Raw genomic sequence first — 26,223 nt, 5'->3', positions numbered from 1 at the left:
TGCGCATGGAAGGGAGGAATGGGAAGAGGCGGAGTGGCGAGAAGGAGGGGTGCTGGTGCCCCCACCAACATGGCACCCCCTTGCCCCCTCCTTACTACGCCACTGTTCCAGAGCTTCCTTTCAAATGAAAAAGACTCGACTCATGTGCATTTATGCACCATAAGTATTTAAACATATCTATCATATCTCTCCCGCCTTTCCTCCAAAGTATACTTGTTGAGATCTTTAAGTCTGTCCCCCATGCGCCTTATCACGAAGACCACACACCATTTTAGCAGCCTTCCTCTTGACCGACTCCATCCTTTTTATATCTTTTTGATTAAATGACCTTCACACATTGAACAGGGCATAGAGGGGTTTAAGCTGCATGGAGTGGCAGGTACAACTCTGGCTGTCTTGTTGGGTAGACTGAATGGACCATAGGCATACCTATTGCAGCTAAAAATGGGATACCATGTGATATTCTCAGGTCTACTCTGGGAACTACCAAATGTGTGTGCGGTAACCTCCAAATTCTATATAAGGCAACCAGAACATTGGCACTGCTCAGAATGATGTTGTAATGCATTCACCATATCTAATATAATAAAACGCTAAGCCGCGCATGTGCACTCCCACCTGCGTGCATCCGTTTTCTGTGAGATGTAGGGCACCTGAGGTAGCAGTGCGCATGCGCGCGAATCTCTCTCTCTCTCTCGCCGGTCGTCGCCGTTGTCTTCGTTCCTCTCCCCGGCACACCCGAACCCCTGTTCAGCCTCCCATCCAACCCTACCTTCAGCTCCCTTAGTCCCTTGCCGCCGCTCCTCTTCTCTTCCCGCCCCGCGGTCCCGACAAACGTCCTTACTCCAGCAGGGGCCACAGCACTCTAAACACGGGCAGAGCAAATCAGGGCATGAAGCAGCGTGTTTAGAGTGTTGCGGCCCCTGCTGGAGTAAGGACGTTTGTTGGGACCGTGGGAAGGGGGCGGCAAGGGATTAAGTTGGCCGGTAGTGCTGTTTTTCCGTGATGGAGGTCTGCGCGAGCTCTCCCAGAGCCTGGCCCGCACCAAGACGCGCTCCTATGGCACTACGGCTAACACGCGAAAAGAAAACAAAAGAAAATAAAGAAAATGTTGGCCCTCGCCAAAGAAACGGAAGGTGGAGGAGGGGCATGAGGAGCCGGAGAGCTGTATGTAAGTGTGTGTGTGTGCGTGTGTATAGCCGAGGAGGAAGTGCAGCAGGAGCAAGGAGGTGGGGAGAGTGGATTTCCCTTACTTGGATGTCAGACATCAAGAGGATTGGAGTAAAAGCTTTGGTCCTGCGATCCTCACTCTTTTCCTGGGGCTTCTGCTGGACAGGGGGGGAGCAGGACGTAAAGGAGAAGAGCTACTGCTGGACAGGGGGAGCAGGGAATGGGACGGGTGCTGCTGGACAGAGGGAGATAAAAGGAGAAGGGCTACTGCTATATGGGGGGAGCAGGGAAAGGGAGGGAGGTGATGCTGGACAGGGAGGAGGTAAAAGTAAGGGAGAAGGGCTGCTAGCACCCGTTAATGTAACGGGCTAAACAACTAGTATATATATATTTATTTAATCAGTTTTCTATATCGTTCTCCCAGGAGAGCTCAGAACGGATTACATGAGATTATTCAGATACTCAAGCATTTTTCCCTGTCTGTCCTGGTGGGCTCACAATCTATCTAATGTACCTGGGGCAATGGGGGGATTAAGTGACTTGCCCAGGGTCACAAGGAGCAGCATGGGTTTGAACCCACAACCCCAGGGTGCTGAGGTTGTAGCTTTAACCACTGTGCCACACAAATCACTGTGTACGAGTACGCTTTGTACTCTCAAACAGTGTGTAGTAAGGGGGTGGGGGGTGGACCACCCCAGGTGCTGTCTTGGTGGGGGCACCAGCACCAGTACCTCTCCTCTTCTCTGCCCTGTTCCTTGACTCCCCTCCCTGCCACAGGTATGCCTTCTCCCATACTCTAGCTCTTTGCTGGCATGAGCAACAACTCCAACCTGCTGGTCGTGCCAGCCTCGGCTCTCCCTCTGATGTCACTTCCTGATCATGTGACCAGGAAGTGACGTCAGAGGGAGAGCCGAGGATGGTGTGGGCAGCAAGTTGGAGAAGCTGCTTGTGCCAGGGAAGTTAAATAGGAGTGGGGGAATGGAAAGGGCACATGCACATGGCAAGGAGGCAGAGAAGGAGAGGGGGAGTGAAGAAGAGGGTGGGGATGCTACCATCCCAGGCACCTCCTACCCTTACTACGCCACTGCTTCTACGTGTGACTATATTTAGATGCAACATTTAGGTCAATGTAAACCAGGCCTAAGCACTTGTGTCTAAGTTGTGTGTGGATTGTTCCTATGCTTGTCTTTCCCTGTGACCAATTATGGTGCCAGACATAAAAAAATAATTAGTTCATATTGCAAAAGAAATAAGTTTGAGGTGTTACAGTCCCTACACATATCTATTCCTGCTGAATCTTCTTGTAAGAGCTCCTTTCACTTCTTTATTTCGTAGGCTGTAGATCATTGGGTTCAGCATGGGCATCACTATAGCATAGAACAAGGCAAAGAGCCTGTCCCTATCTGCAGAAGAGCTAGAACGAGGCTGTAGATACGTCAACATGGCCGCCCCATAGAACAAGGTGACAGAAGTGAGATGAGCTGTGCAGGTAGAGAAGGCTTTCTCTCTGCTTTCAGAAGAGCTGATCTTCCCGATGGAGGAGAGGATAAAAATATAAGAGGCCACAATTAACAAGAAAGGTAGGACAATAATCATCACACCTGATATCACTGTCACTTGATCATTGGTGTGAGTATCTAAGCATGCCAGGCGCAAAACTGGTGAAATGTCACAAAAGAAGTGATCCAAAACATTTAACCCACAGAAGGGTAGTGAGAAGACAAAACTAGTTCTTCCTGCTGAGAAAAGCATTCCTGCAACCCATAGCAATGCTACCAACATGTTGCATTTCCGTTTGGTCATGACTGTTGTATAATGTAAAGGGTTGCATATGGCCACGTAGCGGTCATAAGCCATGGCAGCCAGAAAAAAGCACTCCACAGTCGCCAGAAAAAGAAAGAAATACATCTGCAGGACACAGCCCAGGATAGAAATACTCTTATCTTCAATTAGCAGGCTTATCAGCATCCTGGGTACAGTAGTGGAGATCAAGCAGATTTCTATGATGGACAAGTTTCTGAGAAAGAAGTACATAGGGGTGTGGAGATGAGGCTCTACTGTTAGAATCAGAAAGACGAGCATGTTCCCCAACAAAGTGAGAATGTAAAGACTGAGAAAAAGAGAGAACAGTAAACATCGTGCTGGCAGAGAGAAGTCTGAGAATCCCAGCAAGATAAATTCAGTCACTAGAGTTTGATTCTCTGGTGTCATCTGTTAGTTTGTTCAACCGATAGAGGATATCATGAAAAGAACCCAACATTCCTTGAAGTTATAATTCTATGCTTTAAATCGGTTTATGAATGCAATTTATACTTCAAGGAAAGTAGGGTTTTGGTTTTTTTTTTCACAAATATTATTTTAATGGAAAATCAAAAAAATGTCCATAATGCCATTTAGCACAATGTGCAAATTATTGTGAGCATGACACTTTAGTAGAGGAACATAATCCTTCACTGAACTAGAAAAAGAAACAGACAAAAGTGAATGGAGAGCAAGAAAGAGACAGACAAATGCTTTGTTTGATTAAAGTACACAAATGTGTCCATTTTTGATGGATCCTGACATTTTTCCATATAGGCTAAGGTTTATTTATTTTTAAAATTGATAAACTGCTTAAATCTAAGCGGTGTACATAATTGTGAAAACAAACAACACAATAACACGTAGTTACCAACATACAGGAATGGTTAAATTGGTAGAAACATTTCAATGAAACATTATCATAAGTTTAAATTCTTCCTCCTCAACCTTACTCTACTCTTAAGATTTAAAACCACCCATATCTGTAGAATTAAATCTCATTAACTTTAAAAATAAGCATCTCTTGCCCTTTCTCCCCATTGTTCCCACATCCCTTAAGTTAACTCAACTTGTACGTCAACTCAACTTGTACCCCACTAATCTTCTGTAAACCGCATAGAACTTAACGGTATTGCGGTATATAAACTGTTATTATTATTATTATTATTTAAAGTCTTATGATCCCTACATAATCTTAACACTCCAGTACCTCCATTTTTTTTTTTTTTGGATTGTCTTTAAAATTGACCAGAAACAAAGAAAACTGCAGACAGCTGTACAAAGATGCAGGCTAAATTTATTAAAACAAAATCAAGATTGCGGTTAATGTTACCACCTTGAACCAAACCAAAGGAACCAAAAGACGGTCCGTGTTTCGGTAAACATGCCTTCATCAGGGGTCCCAGGCGGATAAGATATCAGATAAAACCGCCTGTGCTCATGAGAGCAGCAGCAATAAACTGATCTCTTGGATACTCTGCCATAGCGGAAAAAAAATTGACCTACATTTTTCAAAAAGTGCAACATCCTGAAAAAATCAAGGAGTCCATTCATCAAACTGCAGTAAGCATTAGCAAACACTTACTGCACTTTAAAATGCTTTACTGCAGGGTGTGCTCAGGAGTCCCGTGGTCATTTTGGCATTGGTGAGGGGGGTAGAACATCTTTTGTTACAAGATCTGAGGATCCTTTTGCCAACCTGCTTTAGTGTGCATTTATATGGGTTATTCCCAGGCACCAAAACCATTTTTAGTGCATGGATAAAATGGCTGAATTTTCCTAATGGTATGTGGTCATTAGCGGATGAGTTTCTACAGTATTCTATTTGGTAGGCAGAAATGCCCGGATTCTCTAACCAGTGCCCATGTTGGCATCAACCTTAAAATCAGCCGCCAATCACGTGTCAATCACATGACAGCGCTGGTTAAAGAATTGCGCCTCAAGCGCCTATGTGGGTGCGATCGATGCAAAAACAGATGGCAGAAATGTAGGCCCGGAAAACCATGGCCTACATATTCAGCGCCTATCATTGCCAGGGGATCCTAAAAATAGTCGTTGATATGGCAAGGAAGATAGTAAATGGGATTACCTGGAAACCATCCACAAATACAGAAGATCCCAACCATCAAATGTCTACTATAGGTAAGGAGGGTAAAGGGTCTCAGAAACCCGCTTGATTTAGGACACCAATGTGTAATAGCAAGCCTAATCGATTCAGAGTCTCAATCATTCCACCTCCTCCCTAGTGCTCAGCTGCAGTCCCACTGTTATCAATATGATTATTATTATTTCACTTGTTATTTTATAACATTAAGAAATCATTACTTATCTTTAGCAAACAGAGGTTTTTTAGCCTGCCCCGACGGGACCCATTTTGCCAGATCAGATAAATAGAGGGGGTGGTGAAAGTTCTCAGCCCAACCAACCACTTTTCAGCACCCCCTTATATATCTTTAGTGAGTGCCCTTGACCCACCCATGCTTTTCCCATGGCCACATCCCTTTTTTAGTTGTGCACTAAAGATTTGCACACACATCCTCATAGAATAGCAGTGTTCTTCAACTGACGGTCCGCGGACTGGTGCTGGTCCGCAGAAATTTCCTGCCTGTCCACAGGGCCAGCAAGTGCATCGGGCCTGAGACATTGTTCTTCAATCGCCGGTCCGCGGTGCGATCGATGCAGCGTAATCTTTGGGCCGGCTCCCTCTTTCTCAGTGCTCTTACGCGTGTCCTGCACCTGAACTGGAAGCCTTTTCTCTGACATCAGAGGGAAGGCTTCCTGATGAGACGTGGGATGTGCGCGAGGAGCCGCTGCCCATGGCTTTGTGCACTGCGTCAGTGAGGAAGAGGGAGCTGGCCCGAAGATAACAATGGGGGCAACATAAAATGGCCAGACAGGAGCAGGCCAAAAGGTAAAGCACAGCATGGAGGGAGGGAGACAACAAAGTTAGGGGAGATGATTTTACTTTTAAATTTAGTGATTGAATTGTGTCATTTCTGAGAATTTACATCTACTGTCTGTATTTTGCAGTGTTCAGGAAGAAATGCATTTGTTTCTTTTTCTCTGGGGTTGTTCTGCATGCAGAGTTTTGCATCTTAGGATTTGTATATATTATTACTTTTAGTTTTTGGTCCTGTATTTGCATAGGGGTTAGGTGTTCTGGTAGGAATGAATGTTGAGAAGCATACAGTGTGCTTTGTGTAGATTAATTTTGTGGTTAACCATAATGTGTTGTTAATAAGATTATATTGTGAGTATGTGCGTGTGTGTATATATGAAAAATGAATGGAAAAAATGGTTACAATTTATGCAGGTGGGATCTGGGGCGGAGATTGGGCAGAGATGGGTGGGGTCTGGCCCACAACTTAGCCCAGTGTTCTTCAACTGCTGGTCCACAAAATAATTATTTTATTTCCGCCGGTCCATAGGTGTCAAAAGGTTGAAGAACACTGGAATAGCACATAGCAAGCTGCACACCCAAATCTAATTTGTTGCCAACTAACACCAATAATTGAGTATTAGTACTCAATTAAATGTCATATACAAATTTGGTGCATGCCCAAATTTGAGCATGCAATTTTGGTCACCAAATACAGAATCAGGAGTGTGTATGTATAGGGGGGCTGGTGGAAGTTTCTGCTGTCTGAACAGAATTGCCTTTAGGAATTGCCCTCACTGGCTATGATTTTTTTTTCGCTGGCTGTGAAAATCCATACCCTGATATGCACGTAAGAGGCCTAAAAAAACCTGTATACAACCTGGGGTATGAAGTTATACCTTCTCCATGCAGGCTATACATTGGTGCATCTATTTTTATATGCGTACTTATAAGATAGAAAATAAACTAAACTAAACTAAACCTTAATTTGTATACCGCATCATCTCCACAGAAGTAGAGCTCGACACGGTTTACAGGAATAGATATAGAAGGAACTCCAACGAAAGTAGAAGGACTTAGTAAAGAGAAAGTTTAGAGGGACTTAGTATATTGAATAGGGAGAGGTCAATTATATTTTAGAGTAAAGCCAAGTTTTCAAATGTTTTTGGAAGAGTTGGAGGGAGCCTAGACTCCGAAATGGGACAGTAAAGCTGTTCCACAGTTCGGTGATCCTGAAGACGATGGATGTCCCTAATTTTCCTGAATGGGATATGCCTTTTAAAGAGGGGAAGGATAGTTTGAATTTTTGAGTGGATCTGGTGGTGTTGGGATTCGAGGAGTTCCAAGATAGTGGAAAAAGGGGAGGAAGGATGCCGTGTAAAGATTTGAAGGTTAGGCAGGCGCATTTGTAGTGGACCCTAAGGATTACTGGGAGCCAGTGAAGCTTAGACATAAGCGGGGAGACGTGGTCAAATTTGCTTTTTGCGAAGATTAGTTTAGCCGCGGTGTTCTGAATCCGTTGAAGTCTAAGAAGGCTTTTCTTTGTTAGGCTTAAGTAGATGGAATTACAGTAATCCAGTCTGGAAAGAATGATGGATTGTACGAGGACAGCGAGGTGTTGTTGATGGAAGCAGGATCTCACTTTCCTTAACATGTGAAGATTGAAAAAGCATTTTTTTACTAGGGAGTTAAGGTGGTCGTGCAAATATTCATCTCTGCCTAACTCTGCCTAATGCCTACTTTGCAAGTACATAAAACGCTTGCAATTGGGTTCTACACATTTTTCAATCTTATAAGAGGTGATTTATGCATAAAAACCTAGAAACATGATGGCAGATAAAGACCAAATGGTCCATCTAGTCTGCCCATCCATAGCATCCACTATTGCCTCTTTTCCCTATAGTCTAAGGCTCTTAACACTTGCATTGTGAGGTCATAGAGCTTTATGGTTATAGAAACATAGGCAATATATCAGAAAAATGCATTCAAAATGAACTGTGCCGTACAGAGACTATATACAGACTTTAAAAAGGAGGAGAAAAAGACCTCAGTGTCACGTTGGTTTAAGGCCCTCATTTATTAAGGTGCGCTAAGCGTTTAGCGCGTGTTTAGCGCACACTAAAACGCATAGTGCACCTTAGTAAACGAGGGGGTAAGTGGAAAACACTATCTCCTCCAGACCTATCAACTTCAAACAACAGTTTGAAGATGCAGACACATCCTCGGTCATAAAAAAACTCTACTTTTTATTAATTTGTTTAAAATGTTAGCAAAATATTTTCTATCAGAGAATAAACTTCAAAATAGCATAATGGCTACATAATAACCCAGCTAAATCAAAAAAAGAAGTTTAATAAATAATTTATTTCTTATATACCGCTATACCATAAGTTCAAAGTGGTTTACAACAAGATACATACAGTGAGTATGTGAAGTGAGGAGAAAAAACAGCTTGAACTGGGATGCAAGTTACAAATGGAAGAGAACCAAGTTGTTTTGAATCTAAAGATGTGAATAGTCGAAGATTGATACAAGGAAAAACGATTTGGGTTAGAATACAATTACTAAAGGGAAGAGCATGAGTAATCTAAAATCTAGGGAGAAGGGGATTGAGAAGAGGAAAGTTGGAGGGATTGGACATGAAGTGGGATTAGAATTTGTTAAATAGATGGGTCTTCAGAGTATGGGTTTTACGAGCCATGTGTTCAGTTTGGTTGCCTGGAATGATAACATTCTGTCTAGGAACTTTTTGTAACGGCATGATTTCAGGGGAGGATAATTAAAGAGATTTATTCTGCAGGAGCTCTTATTAGAGGTGTTGAGGATGAATTGAGAGGCGAGGTAAGTTGGTAGCATCCCAAAAACCGCTTTGTAGCTGATGCAGGCAAACTTGAAGAGTATTCTGGATTCCACCGGCAACCAGTGGAGCATCTGGAAGTATGGGGTGACATGTTCCCATTTTTTTAAACCAAAGATTAGCTGGACCGCAGTGTTCTGAATTAATCTCAGCTTGTTAAGTGTCTTTTTATAGGCTCCTAGATATTTAATGTTGCAGTAATCCAGCGTACTCAAGATGGATGATTGAACCAGTAATCGGAAGGACGATTCATCAAAGAATTTTTTAATGGTGCGGAGCTTCCATAGGACTGATATACTTTTTTTGAACAGTAGATATGTATCTTTTCCAGGGTTAGGTGTTTGTCTAGTGTAACTCCCAGTATTTTTATGGTTTGGTCAATTTCGTATTCTCGGCCATTCACGTGGATCGTGTTATCTTTTACCTTTTCGTTGGGGGATGCCAGGAAGAATTTTGTTTTTTCTGTGTTAAGTTTTAGTTTGAAGGCCGTCATCCACAGCTCTATTTGATTTAGGGTGTCGGTTAGGAGAGTGATAAAGTCTGACGACAGACAGGTTAGTGGTAAGACTACCGTGATGTCGTCAGCGTAAATGTAAAAATTGAGCTTTAGTCTTTGTAGCAGGTGTCCCAATGTGATAAGGTAGATGTTGAACAGGGTCGGGGACAGTGGAGAGCCCTGGGGTAAGCCACAGTTGTTATTCCAGCTGTGGGAGAGTTTGTCTTCTTTGAATACCTGATAGGATCTGTACTCGAGGAATCCCTGGAACCAGTTGTAAGCTTTTCCTGTGATGCCTAGGGATTCTAAACAGTTCATTAAGATGGTGTGATCAACTAGGTCGAAGGCACAACTTAGGTCCAGTTGCAGAATCATAGCACTGGTGCCTTGACTGAGAAGGGAATGTAGGTGGTTTAGGAGAGAGGCCATAATTGTTTCGGTGCTGAAGCCAGGTCTGAAACCTGATTGGTTATTCTGTAGTAAGTTGAATTTGTCTAGATAGGTATTAAGTTCAGCGTTTACCAGACCTTCAATTAATTTAGCCGTCAGAGGGATGTTTGCGATAGGTCTAAAATGGACATGTTATTGGATGTTTCTTTGGTGTTCTTTTTTATAGGAGTTATTACAATTTGACCCAAGTCTTTTGGAAACTTGCCAATGGATAGTTGTAGGTTGACCCAGTCTAGTAGTTTGGCTTTAAAGTTGATAGGGGCCACTTTCATCACATTTGAGGAGCATGGGTCCAATCTGCAATATGATTTTGCGTACTTGTTGTAGAGCCTATTAAATGTTTGCCAGTCACACTCCTTGATGTTGGACCAACTCATGTCGGCTTTAGAGGCATCTGGGTTGTGGGAGATGGCGTAGTCCCAGTGGGAGTCTTGGGGGTTTGATAAGGCATGTCTTAATTTTTTTATTTTTAAGTTGAAAAAATCGGTTAGATTGTCTACTGTAACTGTGGATTCTTCAACCAGGATCGTGTGGGAATGAGTATCGTACAGGTCATTGACAAGTTTAAACAGCTTGCTGCTGTTTATGGAGGTATTACCTATTTTGTGGGCATAGAAGGCTTTTTTCTTTTCTTTGACGCCAGGCGTCTCTAGTCTCTGGGGTTCCTGATTTTGACCATTTCCTTTCCAACCTTCTTAAATCTCTCTTTATCTCTAGGAGCTCTAGGTCAAACCAGCCTGTTAGGTTTCTAGGTCTTATCCTTCTTTTTTTCAGAGGGGCCACTTTGTTTAGAATGTGGGTGCTGGTGCGGATCCAGGTACTCATGAATTGATTGATATCTTCGTCTTGGTTGTGAATAATATCGTGGTGAGACCAGAATTCTATGGGGTTAATCTTGCCTCTACTGGTGTGAAATTTAGTGGGTCTGTTCTTAACTTTCAATGTGGTAGAGGTTGTTTTCCATTGCCATTCGAGTTCGAAGTTGCATATTTTATGGTCTGACCATAGTGAATCAGACCAGGTTTCTGATTTCCATTGAATTGTGGGATTTATCGAGTTTGTTGAGGACAGCATTACCAGGTCCAGTTGGTGGCCTTTCTTATGAGTTGTTACCGGGGGTGAGTTTGGGAAGCCTAGTGAACCTAGAAAGGACCAGAATTCTGTAGTTTCTGGATGATCTGAATGTTCTAGGTGTAAGTTTATATCTCCTCATAGGAGGTTATAAGGGCCTGTTAGAGAATTGGTTAACAGGAATTCGTAAAATTCTTTTTTAGCTGAGGACCATTTTTTTGGAGGAATATAGGCTAGAGTGATTGTTAGGGAGTCTGCTAGGAGTTCTGAATGTAGTTTTAGAGAGAAGATTTCCAAGTTGGAGGAGGAGTTAAAGCTTAGAATGAAGCAGTTTAAGTTGTCTTTAAAGATTACTGGCAGTCCTCCACCCCTGCCTCTTTCTCTTGCTCAGGATAGGATTTTGAAGTTAGGGGGGAGGCATTCTTGGATGATAATGTCATCGTCCGAGAGTAGCCAAGTCTCCATTAGTAGGACGAACTCCGGATTGTTGTCAGTTAGCAGTCATAAATTAGTTGGGATTTGTTCCTCATAGATCTTATATTTAGGTAGGATCCTCTAAGGTTAGAGTGACATAATGGGACGTTGGGGAAGGAATGAGAAGGAGCTAAGTTTTTTAGTACTCGGTCTTTTTTGATGAACAGTCTGGAAGGTCTGTGGAGAGTTGTAAGGACTGGGATCGCTGAACGGCTAGAATCTGGGTAATCATGGGGAGTCATGTATTGAGCTATTGGGGGTTTGGGCTTGAAGCTACGTACTGCCGAGTAGTAGGTGGGGAATAGGAGTAGGTAAGGGAGGGCGGTAGCCTTACTTCTTAAACCGATTAAGTGTAAGGCGAGGAGTAGTATGCTCAGGCTATGGTAAAGGAGCGCCATATTGGGGAAATAAATTGGAAAATACAATTGTATAATAGCCAGCTAGTAAGTTATCTGTGGGTTGTAAAAGTATAAGCTAGACTATACAGAATATGCAGGTTGTACAGATGTACAATAGTCAGACAGCAAGTTGTCTGCGGAAAGGGGTTCTTTAGGGCTCTTTGCCAGAGTCAGTTGAACAGAATGTACAATTGAACAATAGTCAGCTAGTAAGATACCTGTGAGTTGTACAATTACAAATTAGCCTATACGGAATATGCAGGTTGTACAATTGTACAATAGTCAGACAGAAGATATCTGCCGTAAGGGGTGCTTTAAGGCTCTTTGCCAGAGTCATTTGTACAAATTATGCATTTGTAGGATGGTTATACAGCAAATTGCCTGCCTTGTAGACGATTTGAGAGGCTCTTGTACTAAATATATAATTATACAGTGGCCTGGGTACAGTTACCTGCCTTGAAGGGTTCTATGGGTTCAGAGTCGGAGTCACATGCAGTATGCTTGAGGAGTTGACAAGTTCGGCAGAGAGTGACAGGAACTCCGGGAGATCAGGAGGTCTAGGCGAGGTTATAATCCAGTGGTTGCTGCAAATCAATTGTTTCCAAGGACGTTTCACGAAGGCACTCACTAAGGCGCAGGCACCTTTGTTGGCACGCCGAACGGTAGCGCGCCATTGGCACTGTGGTCTTTGTAGGATCCCCTTCTGGTTCGGGGAGGGGCGGAGCAGTGCTCCCACGCTCCGTTAGAGGCCCCAATGGACTGTTCACTGGGAGAGACAGAACACTAATGCTGAGACAGAGAGAACACTAACACTGAGAGAGAACAATAGCACTGAGAGAGAGAACACATGAATACTGAGAGAGACAGAACACTAACAATGAGAGAGAGAGAGAACACTAAGAAGAAGAGAGACAGAACACTTGAACAGTGAGAGATACAGAAGACTAACACAAAGAGAGACAGAACACTTGAACAGTGAGAGAGACAGAACATTAACACTAAGAGAGATAGAACACTAACACTGAGAGAGAGAACACTTGAACACTGAGAGAGACAGAACGCTAACACAGAGAGACAGAAATCTAACACTAAGAGAGAGAGAACACATGAATACTGAGAGAGATAGAACAATAACACTGAGACAGAGAACACTAACACTGAGAGAAAGAGAACAGAAACACAGAGAGAGAGAACACATGAATACTGAGAGAGATAGAACACTAAAAATGAGAGAGAGAACACTAACACTGAGAGAGAAAGAACATAATCACTGAGAGAGAGAGAACATATGAATAATGAGAGAGACAGAACGCTAACACTGAGAGAGAGAACAATAAGACTAAGAGAGAGAACACTAATACTAAGAGAGAGAGAACATTAACACTGAGAGAAAGAGAACATTAACAGTGAGAGACAGAACACTAACACTAAGAGAGAGAGAACACTAACACTGAGAGAGAGAACATTAACACTGAGAGAAAGAGAACAGTAAAAGTGAGAGAGACAGAACACTAACACTAAGAGAGAACTTAAACACTGAGAGAAAACACTAACACTGAGAGAGAGAGAGAGAGAGAGAACATTAACACTGGGAAAGACAGAACACTAACGTTGAGACAGAGAGAACACTAACAATGAAAGAGAGAGAACATAAACACTGAGAGAGAGAGAACACTAACACTAAAAGAGAGAACATTAACACTTAAAGAGGGAGAACACTAACACTGAGAGAGAGAGAGAACACTTGAATACTGAGAGAGACAGAACGCTAACACAGAGAGACAGAAATCTAACACTAAGAGAAAGAGAACACCTGAATTCTGAGAGAGAGAACACTAATACTGGGAGAGACAGAACACTAACGCTGAGACAGAGAGAACACTAACACTTGCACTGAGAGAGACAGAACACTAACACTATGAGAGAGAGAATATTAACACTGAAAGAGAGAACACTAAGACTGAGAGAGAGAGAGAACACTAACACTGAGAGAGAGAGAACATAAATACTTAACTTATCTGCTTTTGTAATCTCCTTTGCACAGGTCAGCAGGAGAAAAATCAGGAAATGCCGGGCTTTCCTCTTCTCACAGCGGCGATTTCTGTCAAAACAGCGAAGTCCCGCTGACTTCACTGTTTTGACATATTCGCTGTTTAAGAAATCACCGGTGTCAGAGGAGGAAAGCCCGGCATTTCCTTTTTTTCTCTCCTGCCGACCTGTGTGAAGGAGACTCCAACAGCAGATAAATTAAACTTCTTTTTTGATTTAGCTGGACTATTATGTAGCCATTATGCTATTTTGAAGTTTGTTCTCTGATATAAGAAAATATTTTGCTAAAAATTTAAACAAAGAAGTAATAAAAAGTAGAGGTTTTTTTTATGACCGAGGATGTGTCTGCATCTTCATACTGTTGTTTGAAGTTGATATGTCTGGAGGAGATAGTGTTTTCTACTTAATCCAACGTGACACCGAGGTCTTTTTCTCCACCTTTTAAAAGTCTGTACTGCAAAGTTCATTTTGAATGCATTTTTCTGATATATTGTGAATGTTATAGCATTCGAATTGTATGAAGCATTGCTTTTCGTATAGAAACATGAAGGCAGATAAAGGCCAAATGGCCCATCCAAGGCACCCACCTTCTCCCTATTGGCTAAGGCTCTTCACACCTGCAGTGAGAGGTCATAGAGCATTATTGTTGTAAGTTAAGGCTCTTAATATTTGCATTGTGAGGTCATAGAGCTTTATGGTTATAGGCTAAGGAGCTCATAATTAAAAGAGAAAAACGTCCAAAAACTGGCCTAAGTTGGCACTTGGACGAACATTTCTCAAAAATGTCCACGTGCCGATAACAAGAATGGGTTTTGGATGTATTTCTAAATGACCTAGGCCTTTATAGTGCCGCTGAATGACCAAAGCTAAACGGGGCGTTTCGGAAGGCGTGTTGAGGGTGGGAGTTGGGCAGGACGTGGGCCTGCTTAGACTTAGTCGTACACCATGTATAACCGAAAGTTTTACAACAGAGCCTAGACGGAACTTGGACGTTGTGACTTAGACCATGCTATATGCTATAAAATATAATAAATTATAATAAAATGGACAGCCAATGATGAGGCACCACATAATTCTTCCCGCGGTAGCAAATCATTACAGCGGTGGAGTGGTGGGGCTGAGGTGTCCTTTAAAAATACATATATAGAGTGAAAAGCATTATTCTATCCAGATTATATACATTTAAAGCTATATTGATTCTAATACTGGATATAATTATCAAGCGATTAACATTGCCAGTTCTATGAGGCTTTGTGAGGTCATAGAGCATCATTGTTATAAGCTAAGGCTCTTAACACTTGCATTGTGAGGTCATAGAGTTTTATGGTTATAGATACATGATGGCAGATAAAGGTCAAATGGCTCATCCAGTCTGCCCATTCGCAGCATCTACTATCTCCTCCTTTCTCATGAGATCCCGTGTGCCTGTCCCATGCTTTCTTGAATTCAGACACAGTCTCTGTCTTCACCACCTCTATCGGGAGACTATTCCACACATCTACCACCCTTTCTGTAAAAAATATTTCCTTAGATTACTCCTGAGCCTATCACCTCTTAATTTTATCCTATGTGCTCTCATTCCAGATCTTCCTTTCAAATTAAATAGATTTGGCTCATGCCCATTCATGCCACGTAGGTATTTAAACGTCTCTATCAAATCTTCCCTCTCCTACCTTATGAATAAGGCTATAGCAGTTATAATTAGTAAGGATAGAATTTAAACTGCAGGTCTACCTGTGGCCATTCTCTATGGCAAAACATGTCAGCCTCGTGTTGCTCTCAATGATGTCTGTCTATATAGTAGAAAGGATGACTTGCCAACTCTGAACATGATCCAAGAGGCTGGTTTAAATAGGGGAACTGATAATGATTACATTCAACAAGCTCCCTTGTCCCTAGAGGAGAATGAACTTAAGTGGTGTTTCAAAAAAAGACATCCTAAATGTTTTCTCTAATTATATTTCTTTCTTTTTTTTATTTGTCCCTGCATCCTCCCATCTAGAGTCCCTTAAGAGACTATCAATTTATGCACACAGAAACAACAAATTTAAAACATCATAAAAACTAGATAAAAAAGAGAGGGAAAAAAAGCAGATCATACAGCTAAAAAAGTATTTAATAAAAAGCCACCACAAGCAAATTTATAACCTCATAAATCGCCGTGCAAATAAGACTGTTTTCACAACTTTCCTGAACTGAGCCAAAGTAGGAGAACATAAGAACATAAGTAATGCCTCTGCTGGGTCAGACCAGAGGTCCATCATGCCCAGCAGCCCGCTCACGCGGCAACGCATCAGGTCCAGGACCTGTATAGTAATCCTCTATCTATACCTTTCTATCCCCTTTTCCTGGGCCAATCAGGCCTTAGGATTAGTGGGGATGGGCGGACCTGCTATGCCTAAGGCCTGATTGGTCCAGGCTTCTAGAGCCTGGGCCAATCAGGCCTTAGATTTAGCGGGGATGGGCCGGGAAGGGGCGGGCCCATCTCATTTCCACGAGGCGGGCCTGTCGGCTGGACGGCAGCAAGACCCGTCCAGCTGACCAACATTTAAAGGTTAGTTGGGGGAGGGAGATTAGTTGGGGGGGTGGGGGTCGTCGGGCTTTCCAGCAGGAGGAGTTGGGCATCCTCCTGTCGGCGATTACCAGTTTGTGGGGGAGCGGGGGTCCGGGGTTCGGGGTTCGGACAGGAGGAGTTGGGCTTCCTCCTATCGGCGATTACCAGTTTGGGGGGGAAGGGGGGTTCGGGGTTCCGACAGGAGGAGTTGGGCATCCGCCTGCCGGCGATGGGACAGGCGGCCGCGGCTGCTATACTTATTGCAGCAGGGAGAGATCCCTTGCAGCGATAAGTGTAGCGACTATGTCTAATTTAATCCGATTCTCTAACTGGCGTCTGTACCATGGACGCCGGTTACAGAATCGGGGTTTAGTGTAGGACCGATTCTGTATAGGACACCTCTCCTGGGCGTCCTATACAGAATCAGGGCCTTGGGGCTAGACCTGTTTTAAAACTGAATAAGGGTCAAAAAGGTGCCCAAACTGACCAGATGATTTCTGGAGGGATTAAAGCATGACCCCCTCATACTCCCCTCATGGTCACCAATCCTTTCCCACCACCTAAAAATGTGACAAAAACAGTACATTCCAGTCTATATTATAGCTTCAGATGGCCACACAGACAGCTGAGCAGAGCAGAGCAGAACAGAGGGGCAATCTAGGGGATACTGCAGTGAATATCATTAAGAAGGGTATCACGACCAGGACGAAGGAAGTCATCCTGCCACTGTATCGTGCAATGGTGCACCCGCATCTGGAATACTGTGTCCAGTACTGGTCGCCGTACCTCAAGAAGGACATGGCGGTACTTGAGGGAGTCCAGAGAAGAGCAACTAAGCTAATTAAGGGTATGGAAAACCTCTCATATACTGACAGACTGAAAAAGCTGGGGCTGTTCTCCCTGGAGAAGTGGAGATTTAGAGGAGATATGATAGAAACCTTCAAGATCCTGAAGGACATAGAAAAAGTAGACAGGGACAGATTTTTCAAATTATGGGGAACCACAAGTACAAGGGGGCACTCGGAGAAATTGAAAGGGGATAGGTTTAAAACAAACACTAGGAAGTACTTTTTTACCCAGAGGGTGGTGGATACATGGAACGCGCTTCCGGAGGCTGTGATAGGCAGGAGCACGTTACAGGGCTTCAAAGAAGGTTTGGATAGGTTCCTAGAGGACAAAGGGATTGAGAGGTACAGATAGGCGTAGAAGTAGGTTATAGGGATAGGAGTAAGAGGTAAGTTATAGAAATAGTCAGGAACCACTGCTCAGGCAATAGGCCTGATGGGCCGCTGCGGGAACGGACCGCTGGGTGAGATGGACCTATTGTCTGCCTCAGCGGAGGCAATTTCTTATGTTGTTATGTTCTTAAAAGTTCCAGGTACACATATCACTATAACCTATTTATGGTGAGACCTCCAAAAGCCACCCAAAACCTTCTGTACTATACCTATATAAAGATGACACCTGTAGGCATAAGGGCTACTGTAAAAGTGGGTACAGTAAGTTTTGGGTGGATTTTGGAGGGCTCACCATACAATGGATGGATGCATTATGCCTCTGAGTTGATTACTGACCCCTGGCAACACACAGTGAGGAATCCATCAGGTTATGCTTCATGGCAGAGCACAGGAGTGATTTCTCATTGCCTTCTCCTGTGCAGTGTGTGGTTCTACTATGTTGCTGCTGCCCAACATAGGGATCCTCAGTCTACAGAAGCTGGTGTTCTCAGATCTAGGTAGTAGCTGGGCCTGACCCTGCTTAGCTTATGATAGTAAGGGTGGGCCTATTTAGAGCAGCCAGGCCGTAGGCTCTCCATACAAAATAAGCAGGTTATAGTGACATGTGCACCTGGGAATTTTAAATGTGACATTCACTGCAGTTCCCTGCTCAGATGTCTTTAAGGCCAGTTTGCTAAGAATACTGGCTGCTTCTAGGTCCCAATAGCTTGTTTTTATGATAGAGACTTATAAGATCATGAAGGGCATAGAGAGAGTAGAGAGGGACAGATTCTTCAAACTTTCTAAAAATAAAAGAACAAGAGGGCACTCGGAAAAGTTGAAAGGGGACAGATTCGAAACGAATGCTAGGAAGTTCTTCTTCACCCAACGAGGGGTGGACTACTGGAATGCGCTTCCAGAGGGCGTAATAGGGCAGAGTACAGTACTGGGGTTTAAGAAAGGATTGGACAATTTCCTGCTGGAAAAGGGGATAGAAGGGTATAAATAGAGGATTACTGCACAGGTCCTGGACCTGTTGTGCCGCCGCGTGAGCGGACTTCTGGGCATGATGAACCTCAGGTCTGACCCAGGAGAGGCATTGCTTATGTTCTTATGTTTATGTGTTTTTCATTTGAGCATCTTAGTGTGTCTATCTTTTTTTGCCATTTTCAAATATAAAGGACCAAAAATGTCTAGATAGGTCATTTAAAAAAGATAGACTTCTTGTTGCTTTGAAAATGGACATTTTCTCTACTGGATTTCTGTACATCTTTCCCAAAACGTCCAAACTCAGACTTAGATGTCCTATCGAAAATACCGCTCTTTGTGCTGTATGTAGTACGCTGCTATCTGACTTACCAAATTGATCAAGATTAGAAGAAAATGATCTGAAATTTAGAAAGTGTTTAAAGGCTTTATTTTTGGAGATGGAGTTGCTAGTTTCTAGATATTCATAACATGGAAAATAAATCATTGTATAAGTCTTGGCATTTGTATAAAAAACCTTATTTACACACTGGAGCAAATATTCATATGTTTTTGAGGATGTGAAACTATTTCTCATCTATTCATGATGCTGTATATACTTCTGCATTTTCAATTATTACAAGGATGAATGAATTACTGAAAGATGAAATATAAATATGGTTCTGGAATGATACCAACATTTGTAACAGAGTGGACACCCTAGGGAGTAGAAAACATGAAAAAGGATCTGCAAAAGTTAGAATGGTCTAATGTCTGGCAACTAAAATTCAATGTGAAGAAGTGCACAGGGATTCACTTGGGGAGTAGAAATCTGAGGAAACCGTATAAGCTGAGAGTTGAGAGACTGATATGCATGGATAGGGAGAAGGATCTTAGTTTGATAGTGTCTGAGGATCTGAAGGCAATGAAACAGTGTGACAAAGCGATGGCTATAGCCAGAAGGATGCTTGACTGTATAGAAAGAGGCATAACCAGTAGAAGGAAGGAGGAGTTGATGCCCTTGTATAGGTCATTGGTGAGGCCCCACCTAGAGTACAGTGTTTAGTTTTGGAGGCTGTATCTGGCTAAGGATATAAAAAGACTTGAAGTGGTCCAAAGAAAAGCAGCAAAAATGGTATGGGACTTGCCGAAAGAGATGGCCTAAATATGTATACTCTAGAGGAGAGGGACAGGAGAGATATGATACAAATGTTTACATACTTGAAAGGTATTAATATAAAAACAAATCTTTTCCAGAGAAATGAAAATGGTAAAACAAGAGGGCATGAATTGAGGTTATGGGGACTTAGGAGTAACGTTAGAAAATTATTTTTCACAGAAACGGTGATGGATGCCCTCCCGAGGAAGGTGATTGAGATGAAAACAATGGTGGAATTCAAAAAAGTGTGGGATGAACACCGAGGATCTCTAACTGCTATCATATCAAGCTGCCATATGGGGTAAAGACCTAGAAAAACTAATTGCGCACACAAACAACTATGAAGAATTCAGAAAACACCTAAAAACTTACCTATTCTTGAAATACCTAGGTAACGAACCGGAACATCAACCTCCCTCGTAACATCACAACACACCTGAACTTGCAACTGTTAACCCCAAACCCCTAATCACTAAACATGAACACTATATGAACTTACGGAATATTTCTACTTCTATGCAAACAACTTGGCGCTTCCTGGCCTTGCAACACACAAACTGACGTTAACATTACTAATGTTATCAGCTGTACAATGCTATACTCTTTAAGTAGTTGTACGAGATATACACTGCTATACTCTCTTATTCGCTGCATGTAAAACTTCTCTTGATTGTATTTACAGTTTAGTTTATTGTAAACCGCCTAGAAGTCGCAAGATTACAGGTGGGATATAAGAATAAAGTTATTATTATTATTAATTAGAAAATGAATGGTATAAAACAAGCTAAGGCCGGTACTGGGCAATTCTGCACGGTCTGTGTCCCATTTATGGTGATTTGGTTTGGGATGAGCTGGGGAGGGCTTTGATAGAAACTCCAGTGACAGTATGGTTAGGATAGGCAAAAGTGGACTTTGATGTCAACCCCAACAGTGAAAACCTAAAGACAATACCGGGTGGCCTTCTATGGTCTATTGCCCAGAAATTAATTAAAGAAAAGACAATCTAAACATGAATGTAAAATGGGTTTGACAGTTGGGCAGACTGGATGAACTGTTCAGTCTTTATCTGCTGTCATTTACTATGTTACTATGTCCGGAAGCTGGCAAGGGGCACACATAGTAATTTTTATTTGTAGAGAAACAAGTCTAGGACCATCTTTCAAGCTGAAGCAAGCAAGCACCAGGCAATCCATTCTCACCTTTCTCTCCAAAATGATGGGAAACCCACATCAGATCTGTAATTTCCAAAAGTCAATATTACTCTTCTCAAAGTGAAAAGAGGTACTCTCTTGAACAGTGAAAGATTTCTTTAGCAACAGACTATATACAATATTTCCTATTGGTAAAGATTTTAAGATGTTATAGAATCCTCCTTGTTGGATGGATTCAGATACAATAATCCATATGCATGGGTCAGTTGGTTGGAGATGGATCAAAATACAAATTTGCTGCCCAAGAACAGGTCTTAGATCTCCTCTGGTGTGAGGTCATTTTCTAAAGACCACCCTCCAGGGAGTCCAAGAGCTGTCATAGTCTCTTACAGTGCTGAGCTTCCGGAAACTCCCCAACCCCTCTTGAACAAAGGAGCTTTGCAGTTTCACAGGATCCAGCATGTTTGCATACACTAACCTGTTTCCTTGACAACTTCTCCCTTTCATGTGCAGACAATGCCAACCCAAAATGACACATATCCAGCAGTCCTAATACTATGGGGCTTCAAACAGCAGTGATGATTTTAAACCCCTGTATCTTTATGTTAACACATTGACTAGCAGAATAGGAAACACATGCGCCATACCCCTTACTCCCATGGTATATGATATTTCTATCCTGCTACAAGAACAAGTTTTTATTCACCCTGAATGTTTTTCAACTCTTGTCTATGTATAGTTCTGCAAATTCTTCTTCTTAGAGCTCTTTTCACCTCTTTATTTCGGAGACTGTATATCATAGGGTTCAACATGGGCATAACCGCAGCATAGAACAAACCAAAGAGTCTCTCCCTTTCTGTTGAATATCCAGAACGAGGCTGTAAATAATTCAAAATACACGTTCCATAGAAGACTGTTACAGAGGTGATGTGAGCTGTACAGGTGGAGAAGGCTTTCTCTCTGCCCTCAGAGGAATTAATCTTCCTGATGGAGGAAATGATATAAATATATGAGATAACAATTAACAAGAAGGGAAGAAGGACAAGTAGAACTCCAAACAGTAGGGTCATTTGATCATTGATGAACGTATCTACACATGCTAAACGCAAAACTGCTTGAATGTCACAAAAGAAGTGATTTATTACATTTGTCTTACATAAGGGTACAGAGAAAATGAGACTGGTTCGACCTACAGAAAATACCATCCCTGTAACCCACAATGCTTCTGCCAATTTGGCACACTTCTCCTTGGTCATTACCGTTGCATAATGTAGGGGATTGCATATTGCCACGTATCGATCATAAGCCATGGCAGCAAGAAACAAACACTCACTGACTGCAAAAAATATAAAGAAATACAACTGGGTAGCACATCCCAGCTTAGAAATACTCCTGTCTTCAATTAGTAGGGTCACGAGCATCCTGGGGACAGTGGTGGAGATCAAGCAGATCTCTACAACAGACAGGTTCCTGAGGAAGAAGTACATGGGGGTGTGGAGGTGAGGATCCACTGTGAGTATCAGAAAGATGAGTACGTTCCCCAGCAGGGTGAGAATATAGAGAATCAAAAACAGAAAAAACAGGAAATGTTGTAATGGTAGAGACAAGTCTGAGAATCCCAGCAAGATAAGCTCAGATACGAGGGTTTGATTTTCTGGTATCATTTGTTTGTTCTGTTTCATCTGAAGGGGAAATAATGAGAAGATTTCAATATACATTATATTTGCAGCTTGCCCAATTAATTCTTAGAAAACAACAAGAAGTCTATTTTCTGGGATATATTTACCTGCATACGAGGGGGTGCTGAAAAGTTCCCAGTCCAACCAACCAACTTCCTAAATTCTGAGCATTATTTTGGCATTGTAGTTGAAAAAAGTGTTATATTTTTCCTTAAGTGCCAATTTGCAGAAACAAAATTCTATGTTTTGACATTGTTTCGGATCATCGATTGAACCATATCCATGTCAATTTTCTTCATGATTGGTCTGAGAAACTTTCAGTACCCGCTCGTATATATGGTATAAAAAAATGTAGACATTTATCAGGATTCCCTTGTACCCTCTAACATGTATGTGGTGTGGATAAAACCTTAAGAAAAAAAATTAATATTTACATATTCATCATCAATATTCATATTTCATTTGAACATTGAGATATAACAGCTTTATCTTGTTCATTCCAGATTTACAAAGCATATAAGAAGAATATAACTTATATCTAAAATAAGCAGTTAAATGAAACAAAAAACATAATGTACTTATAAAACTGAGTAAATAAGACAAGATATAACATCAAACTTAGGGGCCCTTTTACTAAGCTGCAGCAAGCCAACTGCATGCTTACCACAGCAAGATATGCCTTACCATGAGATCTGCAGTAAGTTTTGGATCAGCATACACTACCCATGAACTAAAGAATTTTTTTTCTCTGTGTGGTAGAACTGTTGGTGATAAAGTTCTCTTAGGCGTCTGCAGCTGGAGTTGTGATTGTAACAGTTTTCTGGGTCACCTCAATGTTGGCACTCAAATTCCAAGGTTCTATTCCATAATGAAAAATGTGAAGAAAAGTATGGAATAACTTGTAAGTTTCATGACTCCACATCATTCTCTTCTTGGTTGGACTGAGAACTTTTCAACAGCCCCTTGTATTGTGATGTCACAATGCTTCATTTCACCAATGCCTAAGAACCAACCTCTTGGGTGATGCCGCAATAGCTTGTTTCCCTAAACTTGTGCTTATTTACTAGATGCATTTGTCTCATTGAAATGAAAAGTGTCAAGAAAAGTGTGGAATAACTTGTAAGTTTCTTGGCTCCACATCATTCTTTTCTTGGTTGGGCTGAGAACTTTTCACTGGCCCCACCTATTGTGATTTCATAAGGCCTCATTCCATCAATGCCTAAGAGCCAATTTCATCGGTGATTCACAATGACAGGGGAGGGGCACCAATGCCCTGGGTGCTTCTCACCCTTGCTACACCACTGCTGGTGAGACCTCATGTAGAATATTGTATACAATTCTGGAGACCACACCTTCAAATAGATATAAAAAGGATGTCGGTCCAGAGGAAGGCTACTAAAATTGTGTGTGGTCTTCATTATCAGGCGTATTGGAACAGACTTAAACTTCTCAATATGTATACTTTGGAGGAAAGGCAGGAGAGGAGAGATATGATAGAGATGTTTAAATATCTATATGGCATAAATAAGCATGAGTCGAGTCTCTTTCATTTGAAAGGAAGCTCTAGAATGAGAGGGCATAGGATGAAGTTAAAAGGTGATAGACTCATGAGTAATCTAAGGAAATACTTTTTTACAGAAAGGGTGGTAGATGTGTGGAACAGTCTACCAGAAGAGGTGAGAGAAACATAGACTATGTCTGAATTCAAGAAAGCGTGGGATAGTTATATGGGATCTGTTAGAGAGAGGATGGGCCATTTGGCCTTTATCTGACATTATGTATCACATCATTCTCTTATTGGTTGGGCTGAGAAATTTTCAGTGGCCCCTAATCTTTACCTGGTTTATCTAATACAACAACCTCTGCCTCTGAAAAGGACCTGAGCCAACAAATATTAAATACAGTTGGGGGTTAATATTAATCCCTCTGGAATATCTTAATCACTAGGTCATGGGAGAAAAGAAAAATATGTGCTCGCTGTGCTCTTTATAATCAGCCTTGAAGAAAGGAGTGGAACCATGGCAAGATTCTCCAAAAACTTGAAAGAATACTGCATTATGGGTGGGTGAAATACTTCTAGACATGAAAGAAGAACAGGACGTAGGGTGGCCATATCTGATGATCTTAAAGTGGTCAAACGGGCTGAAAAAGTGATGACAAGAGCCAGAAGGATTTTGGGGTGGATAGGGAAAATAATGACCAACAAGAAAAAGGATGTGATAATGCATCTAAGTCTCTGATGAGACTTCTTTTGGAGTACTGTATACAGATCTGGAGACTGCACTCTCATATTGATATAAACAAGATGGAGTTGGTTCAGAAGGCAGCTAGTAAAATGGTAATTGGTATTCATCATTAAGAAAAAAGGGACAGACTTAAAGATCTCAATATTGGAATATAGAATATAAGAGTTACCCTATTGGGTCAGACCAAAGGTCTATCTAGCCCTGTATTCTGTTTCAATAATAAGTTTAAGTCACAAAAACCTGCCTGAATCCCCAAAATAGTAGAATTATGCATTACCTAACCCAAGTAATAAGCAGTGCTGATAAATCACCGGGTCCGGATGGAATCCATCCAAGGGTTCTGAAGGAACTAAAGGAGGAAATAGCGGAACTACTACAGCAAATTTGCAACCTATCTCTGAAAACAGGTGTGATCCTGGAGGATTGGAAGATAGCCAACGTTACGCCCATCAAGAGGTGACCCGGAAACTACAGACCGGTGAGTCTGACCTCGGTTCCGGGGAAAATGGCGGAAGCACTGATAAAAGAAAACATCGATGAACATTTTGAAAAAAATGAACTTCTGATAACCAGCCAACATGGTTTCTGCAGGGGGAGATCGTGCCTGACTAACTTATTGCACTTCTTCGAGGGAATTAACAAACAGATGGACAGAGGAGACCCCATAGACATCATATACCTAGATTTCCAGAAAGCCTTTGACAAGGTGCCTCATGAACGTCTACTCCGGAAACTGAAGAACCATGGGGTGGACGGAGACGTGCATAGATGGATTAGAAACTGGTTAGAAGGTAGGAAACAGAGGGTAGGGGTGAAGGGCCACTATTCAGACTGAAGGAAGGTCACAAGTGGTGTTCCACAGGGCTCGGTGCTCGGGCTGTTGCTTTTTAATATATTCATAAATGATCTAGAAACAGGAACGAAGTGTGAGATAATAAAATTTGCGGACGACACCAAACTATTTAGTGGGGCGAGGACAAAGGAGGACTGTGAAGAATTACAGAGGGACTTGGACAAACTAGGGGAATGGTCAGAGAGATGGCAGATGAAGTTCAATGTTGAGAAGTGTAAAGTATTGCATGTGGGAAGCAGAAACCCGAGGTACAATTATAAGATGGGAGGGATGTTATTGAATGAGAGTACCCGTGAAAGGGACTTGGGGGTAATAGTGGACATGACAATGAAGCCGACGGCACAGTGCGCAGCGGCCGCTAAGAGAGCGAATAGAATGCTAGGTATAATCAAGAAGGGTATTACAACCAGAACGAAAGAAGTTATCCTGCCACTGTATCGGACAATGGTGCGTCCGCATCTAGAGTACTGCGTCCAATATTGGTCACTGTACCTTAAGAAGGATATGGCGTTACTCGAGAGGGTTCAGAGGAGAGCGACACGTCTGATTAAGGGGATGGAAAACCCCTGAGAGATTGGAAAAACTGGGTCTCTTTTCCCTGGAGAAGAGGAGACTTAGAGGGGATATGATAGAGACTTATAAGATCATGAAGGGCATAGAGAAAGTAGAGAAGGATAGATTCTTCAAACTTTCAGAAAATAAAAAAACAAGAGGGCATTCGGAAAAGTTGAAAGGGGACAGATTTAAAATGAATC

At 42.1% G+C, this 26,223-nt stretch overlaps 2 protein-coding genes across 2 annotated transcripts; both read right to left on the bottom strand.

Annotated features, from left to right (window-relative positions):
* Nucleotides 1-2,442: 2,442 nt before the first annotated feature.
* Nucleotides 2,443-3,381, bottom strand: LOC117350642 (olfactory receptor 5V1-like). Its single transcript, XM_033925069.1, has one exon. The coding sequence runs from the start codon at nucleotides 3,379-3,381 to the stop codon at nucleotides 2,443-2,445; it is 939 nt and encodes a 312-aa protein (XP_033780960.1).
* Nucleotides 3,382-21,388: 18,007 nt separating this feature from the next.
* LOC117349633 (olfactory receptor 10A4-like) lies at nucleotides 21,389-22,354 on the bottom strand. The gene has a single exon (XM_033923224.1). It carries the CDS (start codon nucleotides 22,352-22,354, stop codon nucleotides 21,389-21,391), a length of 966 nt encoding a protein of 321 aa, XP_033779115.1.
* Nucleotides 22,355-26,223: the final 3,869 nt, after the last annotated feature.

Source organism: Geotrypetes seraphini, chromosome 16 (assembly GCF_902459505.1).
Source record: "Geotrypetes seraphini chromosome 16, aGeoSer1.1, whole genome shotgun sequence".
In the NCBI taxonomy this organism is placed as follows: domain Eukaryota; kingdom Metazoa; phylum Chordata; class Amphibia; order Gymnophiona; family Dermophiidae; genus Geotrypetes; species Geotrypetes seraphini.
Note: the sequence above shows the minus strand (reverse complement) of the source record. Positions and strands in the feature narration are given on the sequence as shown.